A 20752-nucleotide genomic window follows, 5' to 3' on the forward strand; every position below is an offset into this window, starting at 1 on the left:
CATGCGTAATAAATAAGTAATAATTAATCTGAGACAATTTTACAAGAACTCGAAAATATAATGTATTTAGTTTTGCCTGTATTAAGCACAAATTTTTAAATCAGTAAGGACTTCCTGTACAGCTGCAAGATCAGACAGTAGCCTTGTCACAGCCAGGTCAGCTGTCAGTGCAATTGTGTACATAATAGTATAATCTGCATATAGATGAAATGTACAACTTTTACCAGACTGACCAATAGCATTTATATAAATAGTGAAAAGAACAGGTCCTAGAATTGAGCCCTGCGGAACACCTTTATGTACTTCAAGAAATTTGGACTTCTGTCACTTAGATAATCATGAAAACAAGAGCAGGCGTCAGAGCCCAGGCCATTTGAGGACAACTTGTTCAACAAAATAGCATGACCAACAGTATCAAACGCTTTTGACAKGTCCACAAACAAGGCAGCACAATTAATTTTAGCATCTAAAGCATTGACAATATCATTAACAACTGAAGTAGTTGCTATAATAGTGCTATGCCCTGGCCTAAACCCAGATTGATTTATATTCAAAATACCATGCTCATAAAAAAGGAGCGTAGTTGCTTTTTTACCAAAGATTCGATAATCTTAGCTAGACATGAAAGCCTGGCTATGGGACGATAATTATCAAGATCACTACCATCTCCGCCCTTATGGAGTGGCAGCACATAAGGAGTTTTCCATACTTTTGGAATATTTCCTGATAACAAATGTTAGCTTTAAGATATGGGTTACAAAGTCAGCAATGAGGGGGGCAGCATATTTGAGCAGACCCGGCTCCAATTGGTAAGCCCCTGTGAATGTATTGGTATCTATAGCAAGYAAGGAATCAAGGACATATTTTTCTGTGAATTGCCAAAATGCAAAAACTTGACTACCATCTGCAAAATTTCTAMAAATCAGCATTTAACCCAGATAGCCTGCTGAAATAAAATGACGATTAAATGCGTCAATTATGGAGAAGAAAAATCCTAATGGGGCCAGAATTAATAAATTGTTGGTGCTGAGAGGAGAAAGTGCAACCCTTTAAAGATTTGACAGTTTTCCAGAATTTTGCCATTGTCCCCTTACAATCAGAAAGAGTGGTTACATAATAGATTTAGCCTTTTTGGTCAGTCTTACACATTGATTCCTCAGTCGCCTAAAAGATTGCCAATCCGGGACGGATTACAAATTATAGCCTATCTCCGTGATTCGTTATGTATATTATTGAAGTCAGGTGTTAGAGCTGGGCTGGGACAAAACCCTTCACACACACCCCTGTTCTTYGGGACTTCCTGCAATGACAAACAGACCAAAGCAGTATGAGTCATTATACCCATAAAATCTGGAAATGGTTCCAATAATTTTTTCCAGCATTCATTTTTCCCATAAAGAATTTTATAAACACTTCAAATAAGGGCTGTGTTTTGTGTAGGCTCACCATGGCGTGACAWTTTGATAACTGTGTAAATCTCTCTCGGACAAGGCAACTTTAATCAATATAGTTGCCTGTATTTACCCYCCAAAAATKGCTAATTAGCTGCTAATATGGCTATCATACAGGACTACAAAAACCTGTTTCAACCTGGAACACTATTCTCCTGCTGTGGTCTGTTTGTCATTGCAGGAAGTCCTGAWGAGCAGGAGTGTGTGAAGGGTTTTGTCCCAGACCATCTGTAACACCTGATTTAAACAATCAACATAATGAATCACAGCGATAGGTTATGATTTGTAATCAGGTATGAACTGGGCTGGAACAAAAGCTTAGACACATTCCTGCCATTCAGATCTGGAGCTGWCCATCCTTTTTAARTCATTATTCTTTACTATGGGTACAATTGGAGTGCATGTTTCACTCTCAAGTTGAACTTGAACTTGTTGACTGATGCCAAGSCATGTACAGTACCAGTCAAAAGTTTGGACACACCTACTCATTCAAGGGGTTCTTTATTTGTACTATTTTCTACATAATAGAATAATAGTGAAGACATCAAAACTATAAAATAACAGCTATGGAATCATGTAGTAACCCCAATTTTTTTTAAACAAATCAAAATATATTTTTCATTTTAGATTCTTCAAAGTATCCACCCTTTGCCTTGACAGCTTTGCACACTCTTGGCATTCTCTCAACCAGCTTCACCTGGAATGCTTCCCACACATGCTGAGCACTTGTTGGCTGCTTTTCACTCTGCGGTCCAACTCATCCCAAACCATCTCAAATTGGCTTGATGTCAGGTGATTGTGGAGGCCAGGTCATCTGATGCAGCACTCCATCACTCTCCTTCTTGGTCAAATAGCCCTTACAGCCTGGAGGTGTGTTGGGTCATTGTCCTGTTGAAAAACAAATGGATAGCCCCACTAACCAAACCAGTGGGATGGCATATCTCTGCAGAATGCTGTTAGCCATGCTGGTTAAGTGTGCCTTAAATTCTAAATAAATCACTGACAGTGTCATCAGAAAAGCACCCACACACCATCACACCTCCATGCTTCACGGTGGGAACCACACATGCGGAGATCATCCATTCACCTACTCTGCATCTCACAAAGACACGCCGGTTGGAACCAAAAATCACACATTTGGATCAGCAGACCAAAGGATAGATTTCCACTGTTCTATGTCCAATGCTCGTGTTTCTTGGCACAAGCAAGTCTTCTTATTATTGGTGTCCTTACTAGTGTTTTTTTTGCAGCAATTCAACCATGAAGGCCTGATTCACGCAGTCTCCTCTGAACAGTTGATTGTTTAGATGTGTCTGTTACTTGAACTCTGAAGAATTTATTTGGGCTGCAATTTCTGAGGCTTGTAACTCTAATAAATGTATCCTCTGCAGCAGAGGTAACTCTTCCTTTCCTGTGGAGGTCTCATGAGAGCCAGTTTCATCATAGCGCTTGATGGTTTTTGCGAATGCACTTGAAGAAACTTTCAAAGTTCTTGAAATTTTCTGGATTAACTGACCTTCATGTCTTAAAGTAATGGATGTCATTTCTCTTTGCTTATTTGAGCTGTTCTTGCCATAATATGGACTTTGAATTTTACCAAATAATCTAACTTCTGTATACCAACCCTACCTTGTGACAACACAACTGATTGACTCAAACGCAATTAAGTAAAGAAATTCCACAAATTAACAAGGCACATCTGTTAAATGAAAGGCATTCCAGGTAACTACCTCATGAAGCTGGTTGAGAAAATTCCAAGAGCGTGCAAATCTGTCATCAAGGCAAAGGGAGGTACTTTTAAAGAATCTCAAATATAAAATATATTTGGATTTAACACTTTTTTGGTTACAAAATGATTCCATGTGTGTTATTTCATAGTTTTGATGTCTTCACTACTATTCTACAATGTAGAAAATGGTAAAAAATAAATAAATAAAAACCTTGAATGAGTAGGTGTGTTCAAACTTTTGACTGGTACTGTAGGCTATTGTTCTGGCCTGTGTGGTTCATATGTGTTGTAGTTTGTTGCATCGTATTGCTTAGTTTATCATTTGTGTCAACTTTGAATTCAATTTAAAGGCATAGATTGTTAACTTCCTCAATTTAGTACCTGACCTTTACAGATGCATACCTGAAKACAAACCAAGTCTCCAATTGTCCCAGTACTGGTTGATGTGCAGGCCTAAGTGACCACACACACTCAAATGGACCTACAGCTGGGGTAAGATTCTTCCATCATTCACACACAGTAGACACAGTTTAATTAAACCACCATGTTGTCAACCAAATGCTGTCCTCATTGCTTAAGTTTTATTGTCTATGACTCAATTTGTGGAAATACTGTGATCACTCATCTTTAATGTTGTGATTCAGACACATGATGACCACAATTTGAACGCTGCAACCGAGATGGAATGACATCGAGGGACACACGCTGAGACCCTGAGTATGACTGGACATGGGCTAGGATATTTGTGACGACCTAAAATGGGATGCAGAAGCACACCAGCACACCTTTTAATGTTAATGCCGTGGCCAACCATCCCTCTAGTTACCCCTTATTCCACACTTTGCCTTTTATGCTCCATGGACCCTCAACTTGACACTTTGGAACTCTCCATCTTCTCGCTATAAACCTACCCTACCTTCATCCATTTTCCAAATCCAGCTTCCTTCACTTGTTCTTCTCCTGATATGATAACATCTAGTAACACGTTTAAAAGTGTTGTGGTGTAATGCAGGGATCTTGCATGTCTACATTTATGCTAATTAGCATTTTCGAATCAGAGTAAATAGAGCCGAATATATTGATAAAARTCACCTTGTCCAAGAGAGATWTACACGGTTATCAAAACGTCACGCCAGGGAAAGCCTACATGAAACACAAGCCTTTGAAGTGGTTCTAAAATCACTAATGGAAAAATGAAAGGTGAAAAAAAAACGATTGGAACCATTTCTGTGTTTGCCGCTAGGTTTTATGGGTATTATGACACGTCCACTGGTGAGGTAGTGGGATTGGTTGTTTAGCAACAAAACCGGTTAAGATTGTTGACAAAATATAAACTATATTTTTTCTCCAATGTTTATTGAAAACATATATACATTTACACAATGAGCACTTGTTGTCGCTCAAATACAGCTTGCAGTTGTTGGTAGCTAGCTAAAATCAGTCAAAACACCTCAAAACGAGACATTGTATAAAGAACAAGATGAAACTAGCTGAGACGAGTCACTTACGATTTCCCACATGGCAGTTTCGTGTCATTGCTGATAGTTAACTACCTGGTCATCCATAATCACAACAAGAGATTTTTACCCCATTAAAGTGTCGATATCGGTTTCGTGACGTTGTCAGCTAACCCAGCTATCTGATTAATCTCTACACTCACGAGTCAATGACAGAAAATGGGCGGTCCGACAACTAGTGTAAAATTCCTCTACAGATATAACAATGAGACAGATATTTCACTGGATGTATAAATGAGAAGCATCCGATGTGCGGATCCACTCACTACCAAATAGGGTAGTGCGGGGAAGCCCACTGGCGGGCTGTGGGAGAAGATGGAACGACATGGATTTTGGCCGACATTTTGCAAATCTTCTCATCAATTAAACATTTGATCTCAATACAGTTTCTGTTCCCAAAACTAGAATCTGTTATGAACGGAACGGACCAAGTTTTGTAGACTTCACCCTTTGCAAAAGTTTGTAAAAATCGCGCTGTTTAGGAGTGCAACGGCGAATTGAGTTAATGCACACGCGCACATCACGGAAATATGCAGATGTAAACTAGAACGCGCCAATAGGATATTGCTAGCGCGTGCTTGGCTCTGCCCACCTCCTTGCTTGTTCTGCCCACTCTGACTCATTTGTTGTTATTGGAAATGACAAGTTCTGGTCTATCTTGGTTTCCTTAAAAATCTTTGGCTCCTGCAATTATTTTGAGATTGCAGCGCGGGTTGTATGGTTGATGTCCAGTTATTTCCAACCCACATTTTTGAACAAAGTCTCACTCTCTTCTTGATCTTGTATTAGGATCYAGGATTTTTTTTAAACTCTGGAATCATGAGTAAAGTGCAAGGTGGGATGAAATGCGTGAAATATCTCCTTTTCGTTTTCAACTTCATATTATGGGTAAGTGTTGGTCCTACTATCGATCAATTAATATACAGTTATTCAATCATAAACAAGGTTGTATGTGTGCATAATTGATCGTGACTCCTTATAAATTGCGGATGCATTTTGCAGCGAGTGAATCTCTCACGCTGGTTGAAGCCGATTCATTTATATTCTTATCTAGGTCTGGAGGGAAACTTAATTTCGTTTAAGGTCTGTCTCTGCAATGTTATCTGATTTTTATCAGAGTTATCAATATAACTCGTTTCTTTTTTCCACGTATGTTGTTACCAATAGTAGTCTTATTCAGACGGATGAGATAGGACTTCCTCACACATACACACACGTACTGTACACACACTCTCTTTCTATTCTCATCCTTCTTTAACCATGATGTGGCACATTGTACCATCTGAATTTCATGTATAACGTCAACAAAATGCGTGAATTAACTATGTTAACAACTATTATATGTCTGCAAAAAGTATGTTCAAATTACATTTTCAAATTAAATCGTATTTGTCACATGCGCCGAATACAACAGGTGTAGACTTTACCGTGAAATGCTTACTTAACAAGCCCTTAACCAACAATGAAGTTCAAGAAATAGAGTTGGAAAATATTTACTGAATAAACTAAAGTAAAAAAWATATATATATATATCAAAAAGTGACAAGAAAATTACATAACAATAACGAGGCTTTATACAGTCTCACTATGTTGCTGTGAGTCAAACATAGCATAGGCCTATGAATTTGTTGCAGAACTGCAGTTTGTTTCTACATTTCCAACATAGCTATCTATGATAATAGAAATCCTATTAAATAACTAGATGGGATATGTCATAAAACCTCACAGTTCCAGACTGGGGCAGAAAAGGCAGCCATATTGGTCAGGGAGACATCCAAACCTGTCTAATTGGAATGAATGGCAGTAGAGGAATAATCTTGATTTTTCTTATGTAGGAAAATAAAAGTTATGTGATATATCAGAAATTGTGTAATAGTATTATTGTCACTCTACATTATTAATTAAAATATAGTTTCCATGGGTTTTATACCAATTTTCCGATAAATAGCCTAAAATATGTAAACAGACCATACATGTCTCCATGTTTTGTTTCATTGGAAAGCTGTGAGTGCTATTATATAATACAATATCAGTACTTGTTGCATTTACAACTTGTCTAAGTCTTATCATCAACTGATTTCAGTCAGTGTATGTCTGTGGATGTACTGCATTGTTTGAATGGAATGTTGGCATAAACTTCTTAAAATCAATCCCATATACTATGATCTTACAAAAAAAAGGTTTTAAATTCTCTAGTTCAGCCAGTATTAAAAACAGTCAAATGCTGCTCAAAGATGCCCTCTGGTGGTCAAACTAGCACTAACTAGCATTAATGGCAACAATGGCTGACACTAAAATAACGCGCCATAGAATTCTGCGGCAGCCCGCAAGCTGTGCTGCAGTACGACGCAACTTTTAAAGAAAGAACCACTGTAGTCCCAGTCGGTATTAGATAGAACGTCGCGGCCCTACCCGCCAGTGTGGAAACAACCAGTGCTTACCTAGGTTACCCCATTGGCTCACACCAAAAACATGACCTTTTTTAAACACAATTTTCTTGTCTGCTTGTTTTAGTCAATTACAAAACTACATTTAAGAAAAGTCCAACATGTCTAAAGATAACTTTAGCTTTTCGGCACGTTTTGTTATTTCTGYATAACAGAAAATTAGCTATGAAGTTGGCTCTTTTATACTGTGGGTCAATGGCAAWWWWWTKTTTGTTTCCCTCAATTTGTGGGCGTGGGTGAATATCGACTCAGACTATTAGCAGTGAATCTGAAACATTTATGGAATCATTCCTCTAAAGCTGGCTAGCTAGCTATCAAACATACAGTGCAGATACATTCTTAAAATGCATTATTTTTATTTTTTCATTTCACCTTTATTTAACCAGTTAGGTCAGTTGAGAACAAGTTCTCATTTACAACTGCGACCTGGCCAGGATAAAGCAAAGCAGTGCGACAAAAACAACAACAGAGTTGTTACACATAAACAAACGTACAGTCAATAACATAATAGAACATTTTTATCTCAGCACTGGCAAATCATGGTTGACCAACTCCCTGACTAAAATGTCTGACATTTAGGCCGTCATAAGACGGTTACTCTCCATTCTAGTTTTGAAACTCCTAATTCTATGGCTATGATGGCTCACCACATTTCCGACCCCCCTCCCATGAACAATTTGGCATTGTGATGTTATTTTTTTTCTGGGAATGTGTTGAGTTTTGTCAGAGGCGATGGGGTCTGTTTTAGTCACATCTTAAAGAAGGCTGTTGGTATTTTAGAACAGACTTTGCTCATTCTTGGAATATCAAGTTTACATTTGCTTATTGCCTGGAAACCCGACGTTGAATTGCATTTAATTCTAGGGAAGAAATTWGCGTTTGAATCAGTCAAGTTTTCTCTCACAACCTCTACAAGACAGAATGTTGAATACAATTATATTTTAACATACTTTACCGGTTGTCTGTGCGGTTGGTCCTTTTAGCGGTGAGAATATATTCACAGGAAAGTATAATTACATCGACATTTCAAASCGCTGGTATTGTGTTCAGATTTCTATCACCTGAAGTGGGCACACAAGATAAAAATACATGAACAAGACGCATGCATACTTGCCCGAGCTCATGCACGTGCTTACATGGTTCTGTGCATGCTGCAGGTGATAGAAATCTGAACACATTGCCAGCGCTTTAAAAAACATAGGATATATTGTCTCACATTCTTACCGGCCAAAAGGACCAACTGTATGGACAACCTGTAAAGTATGTTAAAATATTATTTTATTCAACATTCTGGCTTGTAGAGGTTATGAGAGGAAACTTGCTTGATTCAAACGCTAATTTCTGCCCGAAACGTCGGGTTTCCAGGCCAACTTGCTAATGGACTTTTAGGCCTTTACCCGAAGAATAAGGGAACAATGCTATCAGATATTATCTAACAATTGTTGTCACATTGCTAATATATGTGTTCATATATGAAGTTTTTAAAAAGTTTTCTTAAAGTACCTTTTTTGACCAATGTGTCACGTTTCTGAAACTGAAATACAAATACATTGTTCTTGATGATATACGTAATATTATGGATATTAGAGTATCTCTGTTCCCGACTTTACGATCTAGAGCTCTCTGCCCACAGTAAGACAATTGGTCATCCCCAGAGTGGTGTCACTTCRTCAGACAGGAGCCCTTTGTGCCCAGTTATGAGACAAAAGCAGCAGCGTTGTGAGCTGAGCCAATGAGGGCAGGGTCATAGTGGTGAGGAGAAAGCCAAAGAGGGCGGGGTGGTAGTGGACACAGCTTGAGGCTGAGACACCACGGGCTGCTCTGCCCTGTCTAGGTTTTAGCTGTAGGCACAGATGTAGTATTAGTTTACCCTCTGCCTATCCCTCTGCTTATTCATCCCCATTAGGGGTTTAAAATGTAACACTGACCTTAGGTCAGCGTCTTGGGGCCGTGTCTACTTYGGCTGCCCCTCAACATGGTGCTCTGAAGGCCGAAGGCCCCAGAGGTTAAAAGCAGACTAGTTAGCACGTGTTMCTTTTTTATTACAACATAATACCATTAGATTTCTACTATGTGCAGTAATGGTTGAAAACAACTGTTTATGGTGTATGGATTTTTAATAGGACACAGAGGACACACAAGGGCTATGGTTAGTTGTGAAGTCAATTATTTTCGTACTGGCTGTTCCTTTTAATGAAAACAGCCATTTTTGAGAGTTGTTTTTTTTCTGAGTAAAATGTTTTATTGAGGAGTCTGCCCAAGGGTATCTGCTCAGCCTCTATGTAAGGCCAGGCAGCAMATGGATGGAATACCACCTTGTATCTGGTAAGGCTGTCATGGGGATCAGTGCTGTGCAGTGTCCTGATCTGTTCTCAAGGTCAACTCTAGACAATGTTATTATTAATAGACACCAATCAGTCTGTATCTCATCTATATCATGATTTAATAAAGGTTACGGTTCATGATGACATAAAAACAAAGAATGTATCTGGATAAGAGCATCTGCTAAATGACTTAAATGTAAATGTAAATGTATACAAGATTGTGCAGAATGGGTTAATTGATTGTCAATGTGTTGCATTGTTAAACAGTGAATATCTGTATAACAATGTTGATGATTAATGAATACATGTATTTATTTATTTCCACTAAATGTTATACAGTGAATATTGGTGTATGTTTATGCTTGATCTCTCCTTTTCTGCACCCCAGCTGTGTGGCTCATTTGTGTTGGCAGTGGGATTATGGCTGAGGTTTGACCCAGAGACAGTCCAGCTCCTGACTGGAGAGGAAGCCCCTGAGACCTTCTTCATAGGTGAGTCCAGTTCACAGTGAGACCAGGAGCCCAGACCAGCTGAACACCCTCCCAACTGTTCTATTGGAATTAGTTACCAGTCTCGTGTTTAGTATGGCACAACATAACCATAGCAAAATGCTAACATCTCCTCTGTTTCAAAAAAGGTTTTCAAAAAATKTCCTCACATTTCCTTGTACGGAACACAGCCCAGCTACCTACAATGTTCACTAGCGTAGGAATACGTTTGAAGTACAGTATTTACTACGATAGTAACTTACAACATTAACAATGTTTACACTGTATTTCTGATCAATTTGATGTTATTTTAAAGGACAAGAAATGTGCTTTTCTTTAAAAAACAAGGACATTTCTAAGTGACCCCAAACTTTTGAATGTTAGTGTACACAATCCATGTCTCAATTGTCTCAATGTTTAAAAATCCTTCTTTAACCTGTCTTCTCCCCTTCATCTACACTGATTGAAGTGGATTTAACAAGTGACATCAGCTTTTACCTGGATTCACCTGGTCAGTCTATGTCACTCAGTGTATATGCTATGACAGGAATCTTACCTTTTTGATGGCTTATTCTATTAGAGTCAGCAGTCAATTGCCTGTGGGTCATCATCCCCTTTTAGAACATAATCACAGGTTTATTCTTGCAACAACAAACATATTTCCCACATGAGCTTTTTGAAGAGAACGTGCTTGGAGGGGCATTTTCCTGAGCGTCCAATTATATGAAAACGATAACAATAACATTCACACAGTACCTTCTCAACGTTCAGTATTAAGTACACTTCAGTTCAGTGTTCCATACAATAGCATCTCTCTCAATGGGTCTCCAACATGAAAATTAGTAGAATGCAGCCTATTCTTGTTACTCCCATTTAGAGCATGACCTAAAATGGTGACTTCAATTCATCAGCTCTTCACCATGCCTTCACCCAGTTGGCTGCTGCCCTCAGGGTGCTCTGAGGCWACAGTCTCCTAGCGACCGCCACTCCCATCAGCCAGAAAGTCATGATATCATCAAACATTGCGTCATTCATTGCACATTGTGATATTGACATCTGGTGTCAACTTCTTGATTCAATCCTAGTTAAATGCAGTAAAAGAAGATCTGGATAGATGCCCAAGCTTTGGGATGATGTATGTAATGTAGCTGGTTATGATAACACTATCAAGTTAATTTTGGCTTTCAATGCAAATGTCATACCAGCGCTTGCCTGGGCATCCAAACCATGTGGCACAAAGAGAGCTTCTTACCCAACATAGTGACCTCTGAGTTTGGTAATAGACTCTTAGAAAAAAGGGTTCCAAAAGGGTTCTTCAGCTATCCCCATAGGAACACCCTTTTTGGTTCCAGGTAGAACAGAACCCTTTTGGCTTCTACCTGGAACCAAAAAGCGTTCTCTTAGGGAGACAGCCGAATAACCCTTTTAGGTTCTAGATAGCACTTTATTTTCTTCTAAGAGTCTATTGGTTGTAGCCAACAATACATGCATAACCATGTGTTCTTATCCATTTAATTTCACATTTAATGTGGAGACGTTGCAACCAAAACAAAATTCACTACGATTGATCATGCTTTTATCATATTGCCTTGGCAACACAAGACGCATATAATCTTGGGCTGCATAAGAACCATAGGAGAGAGAAAGGCCTTATTGCAGCTGTCCCGACGAGACAAGTCCAGACTGAACAGACAGAGATACCATAGAGGGGCAAGATRCAGCATTCCCTACGGATGATTCACTTTCCATTCTGTCACTTCTGTGTCTGTCTAAGCTGAGACAAGCCTATGGGGAGCAGCCACAGTAGATTTGCACACTGAACTCTTAAAGATTTGCATTGCCCATTGCTATCCTCCACCAATGCTGGGCCAACACAGAAGTGCAAATGCTTAGATATGGCAGATATTGATAAGGATGAGTGCTGTACATGTGTTGGGAAGGTCTCTCTTATCAACGTCGCTAGCTTTGTTTGTGTAAAGCAAGGCACCTGTCTTGTCTCATGGTGTTTTCCATTGCTAAGCAGGAGATCAGCTTTGAGCTCAGCCAGCCCTCTTGTTCCCAGTTTCCTAACCCCAACCACAGYGCAGCCACAGTGGACGCTTCGCCACACCTCCTGTCTATTGTTCTTTAAGCAACGAAAACAACCTTGGCGCACCACGGCCCCAATGTGGTTTAATTAGGCAGCCATAGCAGTTCCTGCCTGTGTCGTTGATTAAGCCCTGAACACGAAGCATGGGGACTGCCCTGGTGTACCATTACTACCCTATCACAGGGCTGGTAGTGGAGAGGTGTAGGAGGGCAACACAGGACTGGTAGTGAGGGGTATGGGGGGCACACAGGGCTGGTAGTGAGGGGTAGGGGGGCACCACAGGGCTGGTAGTGGGGGTGTGGGGGGCACCACAGGGCTGGTAGTGAGGGGTGTGGGTGGGGCACACAGGGCTGGTAGTGAGGGGTGTGGGTGGGCACCACAGGGCTGGTAGTGAGGGGTGTGGGTGGGCACCACAGGGCTGGTAGTGAGGGGTGTGGGTGGGCACCACAGGGCTTGGTAGTGAGGGGTGTGGGTGGGCACCACAGGGCTGGTAGTGAGGGTGTGGGTGGCACCACAGGGCTGGTAGGAGAGGTGTAGGAGGGCAACACAGGGCTGGTAGTGAGGGGTATGGGGGGCACCACAGGCTGGTAGTGAGAGGTGTAGGAGGCAAACACAGGCTGGTAGTGAGGGGTATGGGGGGCACCACAGGGCTGGTAGTGAGGGGTGGGGGCATCACAGGGCTGTAGTGAGGGGGACATCACAGGGCTGGTAGTGGGGGAACATCACAGGGCTGGAGTGAGGGGGACTCACAGGGCTGGTAGTGAGGGGAAACATCACAGGGCTGGTTAGTGAGGGGGACATCACAGGGCTTGTAGTGGGAGGGGGACATCACATGGCTTGTAGTGGGAGGGGGACATCACAGGCTTGTAGTGGGAGGGGGACATCACAAGGCTGGTAGTGAGGGGGCAATCACAGGGCTGGTAGTGAGGGGGGACATCACAGGGCTGATGTGGAGGAGGGGGACATCACAGGGCTGATAGTGGGAGGGGGGGACATCACAGGGCTGGTAGTGAGGGGGAGGGGGACATCACAGGGCTGGTAGTGAGGGGGGGGCATCACAGGGCTGGTAGTGAGGGGGGGGGGCATCACAGGGCTGGTAGTGAGGGGGGACATCACAGGGCTGGTAGTGAGGGGGTTATTATCTTTCCTACTCTTTGTGTTGATAGGGGTAATGTTGCTCAACGCAGGGGTGGAGAGCTAACGACATGCACATGCCTCTGAAAATGAGTGTTGTGTTGATGAGAGACATTGTAGAGAAATGTACTGCTGCAAGTTTAGCAAAGATGTGCTTGGATTACTTAGCAACACAAGATATTCGGGTTTACAAATATATTCAAATCAACGAGAGGCACTTTGAATAATGTGCAATTAGCACTTGAAGTGGAAAAGTACCTTGTTTTAATGACACTTTTCACAGCTGTCAGGATTTTGCATCTCCTTTCAGCTCCTGTATTTTCCACATCTGACACTTCAGAATGTTAACATGTTAGCTGTATTATATACGGGATATTCCTACACTTCAGAATGTTAACATGTTAGCTGTATTATATACGGGATATTCCTACACTTCAGAATGTTAAATGTTAGCTGTATTATATACGGGATATTCCTACACTTCAGTTTGCAGTTATCTAGATTGTGTTGCTGCATGGTTTGGTCCATGTGCAACAATCTTTCTTAATGCTATCTCCATCTGTTTATTCACTGAACACCCCCCCCCCCCCCCCCGCTCACTCTTCCCTGGTCTATCTCTCCTCAGCCGTGTACATACTGATTGGTGCAGGTGGGGGAATGACACTGGTGGGATTCTTTGGTTGCTGTGGAGCTGTGAAGGAGTCACAGTGTCTTCTTGCGTCGGTGGGTAATTGGTGGGAGTTTTACCTTAGGCACCTGTCTCTGTTCAGTGGAATGCAATTTTAACTTAGCTCTACCCAACCATTTTGAGTCAACACAAGCCTCCCACTGGGCACAGACGTCAATTCAATGTCCATTCCACGTTGGTTCAACATAATTGCATTGAACTGACGTGAAAACAACATTGATTCCGCCAGTGTTTGCCCGGTGGGCTTCTCTTATGAGTATACTGTCAGCAGGCCCTGAGTTTTTACTAACCATATGTCCTGATCTGGGGAAAATCCTGGCCATATGTACAGGATACTGTATGGTAGGCTATGCATTAAAATGAACTGGGTGGTTCGAGCCCTKAATGCTGATTGGCTGACAGCYGTGGTATATCAGACGGTATACCATGGGTATGACAACATTTCTTTCTACTGCTTTAGTTATGTTGGTAACCAGTTTATAATAGCAATAAGGCACCTCAGGGGGTTGTGGTATATGGCCAATATACCACGGCTAAGGGCTGTATCCAGGAACTCCGCGTTGCATTGTGCATTAGAACAGCCCTTAGTCGTGGTATATATTGGCGATATACCACACCCCCTCAGGCCTTATTGGTTTAATATGTCACTGCCCTCTCTGTTTTGCAGTTCTTTGCCTGCCTTCTTGTAATCGTTGGTGCAGAGGTTGCTGCAGGTGTGTTTGGATTCATGAGCAAAGACAAGGTATATCCACTCGAATCAATGTTCTGATATTAAACTTGAATGAAAGACAATTTATTGATACTGCAATCTCTGACTAATTTCAATTCATCCTTAATCTATCTTTTAGATCATTGAAGATGTTCAAAAGTTCTACAGTGAATCTATTTCAGAAGGTTCTGAAAATTCCAACCGGACGGCAATAGCAGCAATTTACCACACTGTTGTGAGTTAAACTACAGTTTTCTTTATGCTCTCATTAAGTACTTATTGATCATGTCACATTGTCAATGTTGTCCATTTCTATGTTTTGATATGCTATATTTATTTGTTATATTCTGTTTTTTTTCCATTTGTAGCTGAATTGCTGTGGGGACTCAGTGACTAACCCGTCTATGTGTCTTCCTGGTGATGAAGACCTAAAGGTACAAACAACTCTTCCTGCTGCAGTATCATACATTCCTCTAGGTGGCAGTATAACCCCATTGAAAACAACATTGTTTACCGTAGTTCCAGTCTGATAGCCATTACTTTAGGCCGGCTGTTATCTATTTTACCTAATTTCAAATTAGATTATTAATATCTAGTTTTATAGGCTAGTTATAGTACAGTGGTACCTATAGCTGTGCTTAGATCATGGGTTTCAGAGATAATGTATGCTCTATAGAGGCTAATGAATTTACCCTAATGTTCTCTTATTAAGAAAAAGTGAATAAAGGTATTGTAAGTGATATTATGCTATGTGTGTTTCCAGAACTGTCTGAATGCAATAATGGACTTTTTCAATGAAAAGCTCTACATTATCGGATATGTGGGGATTGGTGTTGCAGGAGTAATGGTAAGAATCTTACTGACACTCGGGCACAAATTACATATGGTAACTCGTTATATAATTATTTTWAAAATGTTACAAGAAATCTGCATAAAACTGTATTACAAGCTTATAATATCGTTTTTTGTTCTCTCCTCAGGTCATTGGTATGATCTTCAGTATGGTCCTCTGCTGTGCAATTCGGAACAACAGGGAGGTGATCTAGAAAAACCCAKTAGCTCCGGCCTTACCCCTCCTACCCTGCAGGCTTAATATCGACTCACCAGCTCTTCATCATCACAATGCCGGAACAAGGAGGGTACATCACATCTGGGTTGGAGGACAGGGGAGCCTTTTTTAACACAAACATTCAAATCCAGGGGTCAATTTAGTGGTGCGGGTGTGATATCACACACTCAAATGTTGACAGGGGTTTCCCCGTCCCCTGGACAGAGGCAGTTAGTCCAGGCCCCCTCTCTCTCCTTTGGCATCTCTGTGACCTGAATAACTGGCCTCTTACTGCACTCCTCTCCAAGCACAACGTGGCTCAGCATTTGGCACTACTCTGAGACATTCCCCATTTTTCGCATCCTCTAACACTGCTAGCGTTCCATGTTCATGTAACGTCTTCCTCTTTGACGCAGGAATGTGATGGCTGAGGAGCATTGCTGTATACAAACTGTTTTTAACGTTATTTATTCAATGTCTTGTAACCTCAGTTTAAGGGTTAATTTTGTGTACAGAGCTACTGTAGTCGTACGTTGTCTGCTTGTAAAGTTGTATTTAGGTCAGTAATCTTAACTTCAGTCATTGAGTTTTACATAACWGTTTTTGGGACTTGCACTTACTGTATGCATCATACATTTCATTACTCACTAAATGTCTCAAATGTGTATCTTTGTATAGACAAGCCCAAGCAACCTATTCCTACCACAGCTGCATATTTTACTTTAACAAACCGTATGTTGTTTTCCTTTGCTTGGCCCGTCAGAATAGTGTTGCTCTGCTACAAGCAAACCCTGCACCTTTTGTTGGAAAAGAGCTGATTTCAACTTGACCAACAGACATTCATTTGTCATTAATATTCTGTGTCAGGAGGCAGCTACATTTTATGAAGCACCGTACTGTCATTATTTTAATGTCCAACCTGGATGTTCAAGCCTTTTTGCATTGTCCTGTGTGAGGTTTCAGAGAACACGTGTGAACTGTTCCAGTGAGTTAGTGTATATTTTGAATGAATTCTATCTAGTGGGTGTTAATATTGTTTGCACACAGTTGGTGCACACTGTTGTAGATCCAGGTTATGTATGCTTATAATGTCAAACAAAAARGAAGACATTGAATGCTTTTATTTTATCAGCATGTCCATTTGGTAAAATGAGTTCTGTTTCTATCCTATTTAAATGTTTATGGATCTCCCGTGAGAAAGCTAAAAGAAATTAAACAATTTAACCTAGTTAATAGCAGAAAGCTATTAGTTGTATTTGACAAACATTAGGGATGTGGGGGTCTGTTGATTGTTCACCCGCAACTCATAATAACCCATCCTCAACCGCCCGACTATATGTGATAATGGTCAAATCTGATGCCCGACTATATGTGATAATGGTCAAATCTGATGCCTGACGCTAACCAGCAAATATAGAAAATGCACTGTACAGTTCCCATTTTTCGCTTGAACATTTTTTTATTGAAAAATTAAGTTTTAACATACAGGTAAGCCCTAAAGCTTAGGTTTACGCACTAATGCCAGATAAAAAATTATGAAAACCGGGAACACTACCTGACACCAAGCATCATAACACATTATGAAATGGTCATAATAACCATGTCATAATTTGTCATAACAGCTGACATAACTTGTCATGACACATATATTTGAACCTGTTGTGACATATATTGCGTTATTTTATGGTTGGTTATGACACCTACATAAGAGTGTCAAAACCTACCACGGTAGTTATTTTATGGTTGGTTATGACACCTACATAAGAGTGTCAAAACCTACCACGGTAGTTATTTTATGGTTGGTTATGACACCTACATAAGAGTGTCAAAACCTACCACGGTAGTTATTTTATGGTTGGTTATGACACCTACATAAGAGTATCAAAACCTACCACGGTAGTTATTTTATGGTTGGTTATGACACCTACATAAGAGTGTCAAAACCCACAAAACCTACCACACAACGCAAAACATTCCATTACACCATAGCCTACTCATCAACAGCATGTTTATGTTATATAACATTTTCTGAAWTTGACCATATTAAAATATTGTTGTAATTGGGTACACATTGCTGTCAGACTTGCACCTACCCCAATGCTCTCTTTCTGATGACAGGGATGAACGCAGGAACAGATTTCAGGAGCAGGACAAGACACCCTCTTTTTGACTGATGACTGACATAAGGGCATGCACATGACAGGCCTATCTGACTTATATGATTATGATGGTCATAATGCTTCTTGACAGTGTCATTAAGTATCTTTTTTACAAGTTAAAATATGATGAAAAAAACACGACTGTAAATAATTCCTTACAACAACAAAGGACTTAAGAAACAAACTTTCAAACGAAAGGAAACTTCTTGGCAGGGAAAAAACACATTTGAATAAATATGGGTTTTGACACTTATGTAGGTGTCATAACCAGCCATAAAATAACTACCGTGGTAGGTTTTGATACTCTTATGTAGGTGTCATAACCAACCATAAAATAACACAATATATGTCACAGGTGTTATGACATAAACTACATGACCAAAACCAAAAGTATGTGGACACCTGCTCGTCGAACATCTCATTCCAAAATCATGGGCATTAATATGGAGTTGGTACCCCCTTTGCTGCCATAACAGCCTCCACTCTTCTGGGAAGGCTTTCTACTAGATGTTGGAACATTGCTGCAGGGACTTCTGCTTCCATTCAGTAACAAGAGCATTAGTGTGGTCGGGCACTGATGTTGGGAGATTAGGCCTGCTTGCAGTCGGCGTTCCAATTCATCCCAATGGTGTGGAGGTCAGGGCTCTGTGCAGGCCAGTCAAGTTCTTCCACACCGATCTCGACAAACCATTTCTGTATGGACCTTGCTTTGTGCACGGGGCCTTGTCATGCTGAAACAGGAAAGGGCCTTCCCCAAAATGTTGCCACAAAGTTGGAAGCAGAAAATCGTCTAGAATGTAATTGTATGCAGTAGCATTAAGATTTCCCTTCACTGGAACTAAGGGGCCAAGCCTGAACTATRAAAAACAGCCCCAGACCATTATTCCTCCTACACCAAACTTTASAGTTGGCACTGCATTGGGGCAGGTAGCGTTCTCCTGGCATCCGCCAAACCCAGATTAGTCCGTCGGACTGCCAGATGGTGAMGTGACTCATCAATCCAGAGAACGGATTTCCACTGCTCCAGAGTCCAATGGTGGCGAACTATACACCACTCCAGCCGACGCTTGGCATAAAGCATGGTGATCTTAGGCTTGTGTGCGGYTGCTCGGCCATAGAAACCCATTTCAAGAAGGTCCTGACGAACAGTTCTTATGCTGACGTTGCTCCGGAGGCAGTTTGGAACTTGGTAGTGAGTGTTGCAACTGAGGTCAGATTAATTTTTGCGCTTCAGCCCTCTGCGGTCCTGTTCTGTGCGCTTGTGTGGCATACCACTTCACGGCTGAGCCGCTGTTGCTCCTAGGCATTTCCACTTCACACTAACAGCACTTACAGTTGACTGGTGCAGCTCTAGCAGGACAGACATTTGACCAACTGACTTGTTGGAAAGGAGGCATCCTATGACGGTGCCACGTTGAAAGTCACTGAGCTCTTCAGTGAGGCCATTCTACTGCCAGTGTTTGTCTATGGAGATTGCATGGCTGTGTGCTCGATTTTATACACCGGTCAGCAACAGCTGTGGCCAAAATAGTCAAATCCACTAATTTGAAGGGGTGTCCACATACTTTTGTGCATATGTATATATGTGTATTATGACATGGTTATGATAGTGTCATAACGTTATGGCACTGCGTGCTAAGTCAAGTGCGGTAAACCTCAACGTAAACTAGATGACCTGCACAAGAAGTATACATGTATGGATTTTCTTTAAATACATTGTTCTCTTTATTCAACCCGCCCTTCATCCACACATTGCATGAACCTAAACCTGCCCGTCCCGTGGATATAACAGTCAGGACTGCAGGTTATGAGTCAACCCAGGCATCMCTTAAATACATACAAAACAAAATTAGACATACAACATAAAGTGATGTAACAGTCATTTCCTTTGTTAGATGACCTGGTACAGATAGCATYGGTGATGCTATTTGGCAGGCTCAGTCAGTCTCGATACAGTATCACTTCCTTATAGTGAAAAATGCCAATCCACTCAGCTAAGRCAAATACAAAACCATTTGCATTACATTTAGGGGCATGTCATTAATAAAATAAACAGAATTATGGCCATAAACTAAACGTCTTGGAACTATTGTCTATAGCCCTGAAGTAACATAGACCATAACAGAACACTTCACAACCTTACTGTATATGTATGTATAAATATGCATAATATAAATGAATCAAGTATTTAGAATGTAAAAAATAAACTAAGATGTGAGTGTCTGTGGCAGCGAACCATGAGGTGTAGCTGTGGAATAACCCCTAGGTGCTTGGTCCCTCTGTCTCAAACTAAACCTCAGTGAAATGTGAGTTGAAGAGGTTTCTTTTGAAAAAGAAAATGTTAAAAAGCTCATTCTAACGTGTTTCTTTAGCCTTCTCAATCAACCACAGTTAAATTAACAATTCAAATGTGTAAATCAGATTAATTGATAGCTTGAAATCACATGACTGCAAAAACATGACAGACGCTATGAAATACCTTSACAAATGGAGGCTGAGGGGAGGACGGCTCATAATGTCTGGAATGGAACAAATGGAACGCCATTAAACACATGGAAACCATGTGTGTATTTGATACCATTCCACTCCAGCCATTACCACGAGCCCGTCCTCCCCAATTAAGGTGCCACCAACCTCCTGTRACCTATACAAATCTTTACACCACACTATGGCATTCAACCAACGTGCTGTTGTAGAAAAGTAGAATCATAAATTATCAAATATTTTTTAGATAAACAATGGATAAAGAAAACAAAAAACGATGAAAAAACATTCAGTTGTTGGTTGTGTTGAAATGGCCCCTCACAGAGGGAGAGGAACCAGGGAGACTCCCCAGTCAGCGCCACTGCTGCACTTCACGGTCCGCAGTTCAGCAAACTGACACCTTCAAGTGCAATCGTTGTTCACAGCCCATTAAATAAGCCAGGAAAATATTTGGAGGAAGTGCAGTACAGCTGTTAGACCATACA

General features: G+C 40.9%; 1 protein-coding gene across 1 annotated transcript; it reads left to right on the forward strand.

Moving 5' to 3' along the window:
• Positions 1–5390: 5390 nt before the first annotated feature.
• On the forward strand, positions 5391–15768 carry LOC112069019 (CD9 antigen). Its single transcript, XM_024136270.2, has 8 exons — positions 5391–5585; positions 9857–9959; positions 13805–13902; positions 14535–14609; positions 14716–14811; positions 14945–15010; positions 15340–15423; positions 15557–15768. Exons 1-8 carry the CDS (start codon positions 5517–5519, stop codon positions 15620–15622), a joined length of 657 nt encoding a protein of 218 aa, XP_023992038.1. The 5' UTR covers positions 5391–5516; the 3' UTR covers positions 15623–15768.
• Positions 15769–20752: the final 4984 nt, after the last annotated feature.

Source organism: Salvelinus sp. IW2-2015, unplaced genomic scaffold (genome assembly GCF_002910315.2).
Source record: "Salvelinus sp. IW2-2015 unplaced genomic scaffold, ASM291031v2 Un_scaffold859, whole genome shotgun sequence".
Lineage (NCBI taxonomy): Eukaryota > Metazoa > Chordata > Actinopteri > Salmoniformes > Salmonidae > Salvelinus > Salvelinus sp. IW2-2015.

What these genes read in the sequence shown, in the direction of transcription:
- LOC112069019 (XM_024136270.2), top strand. Translation starts at nt 5,517, where the DNA reads ATGAGTAAAGTGCAAGGTGGGATGAAATGCGTGAAATATCTCCTTTTC. An exon ending in CACAGTGTCTTCTTGCGTCG is followed by an intron (nt 13,903 to 14,534) that starts GTGGGTAATTGG and finishes TCTGTTTTGCAG; the next exon opens with TTCTTTGCCTGCCTTCTTGT. An exon ending in GATTCATGAGCAAAGACAAG is followed by an intron (nt 14,610 to 14,715) that starts GTATATCCACTC and finishes TCTATCTTTTAG; the next exon opens with ATCATTGAAGATGTTCAAAA.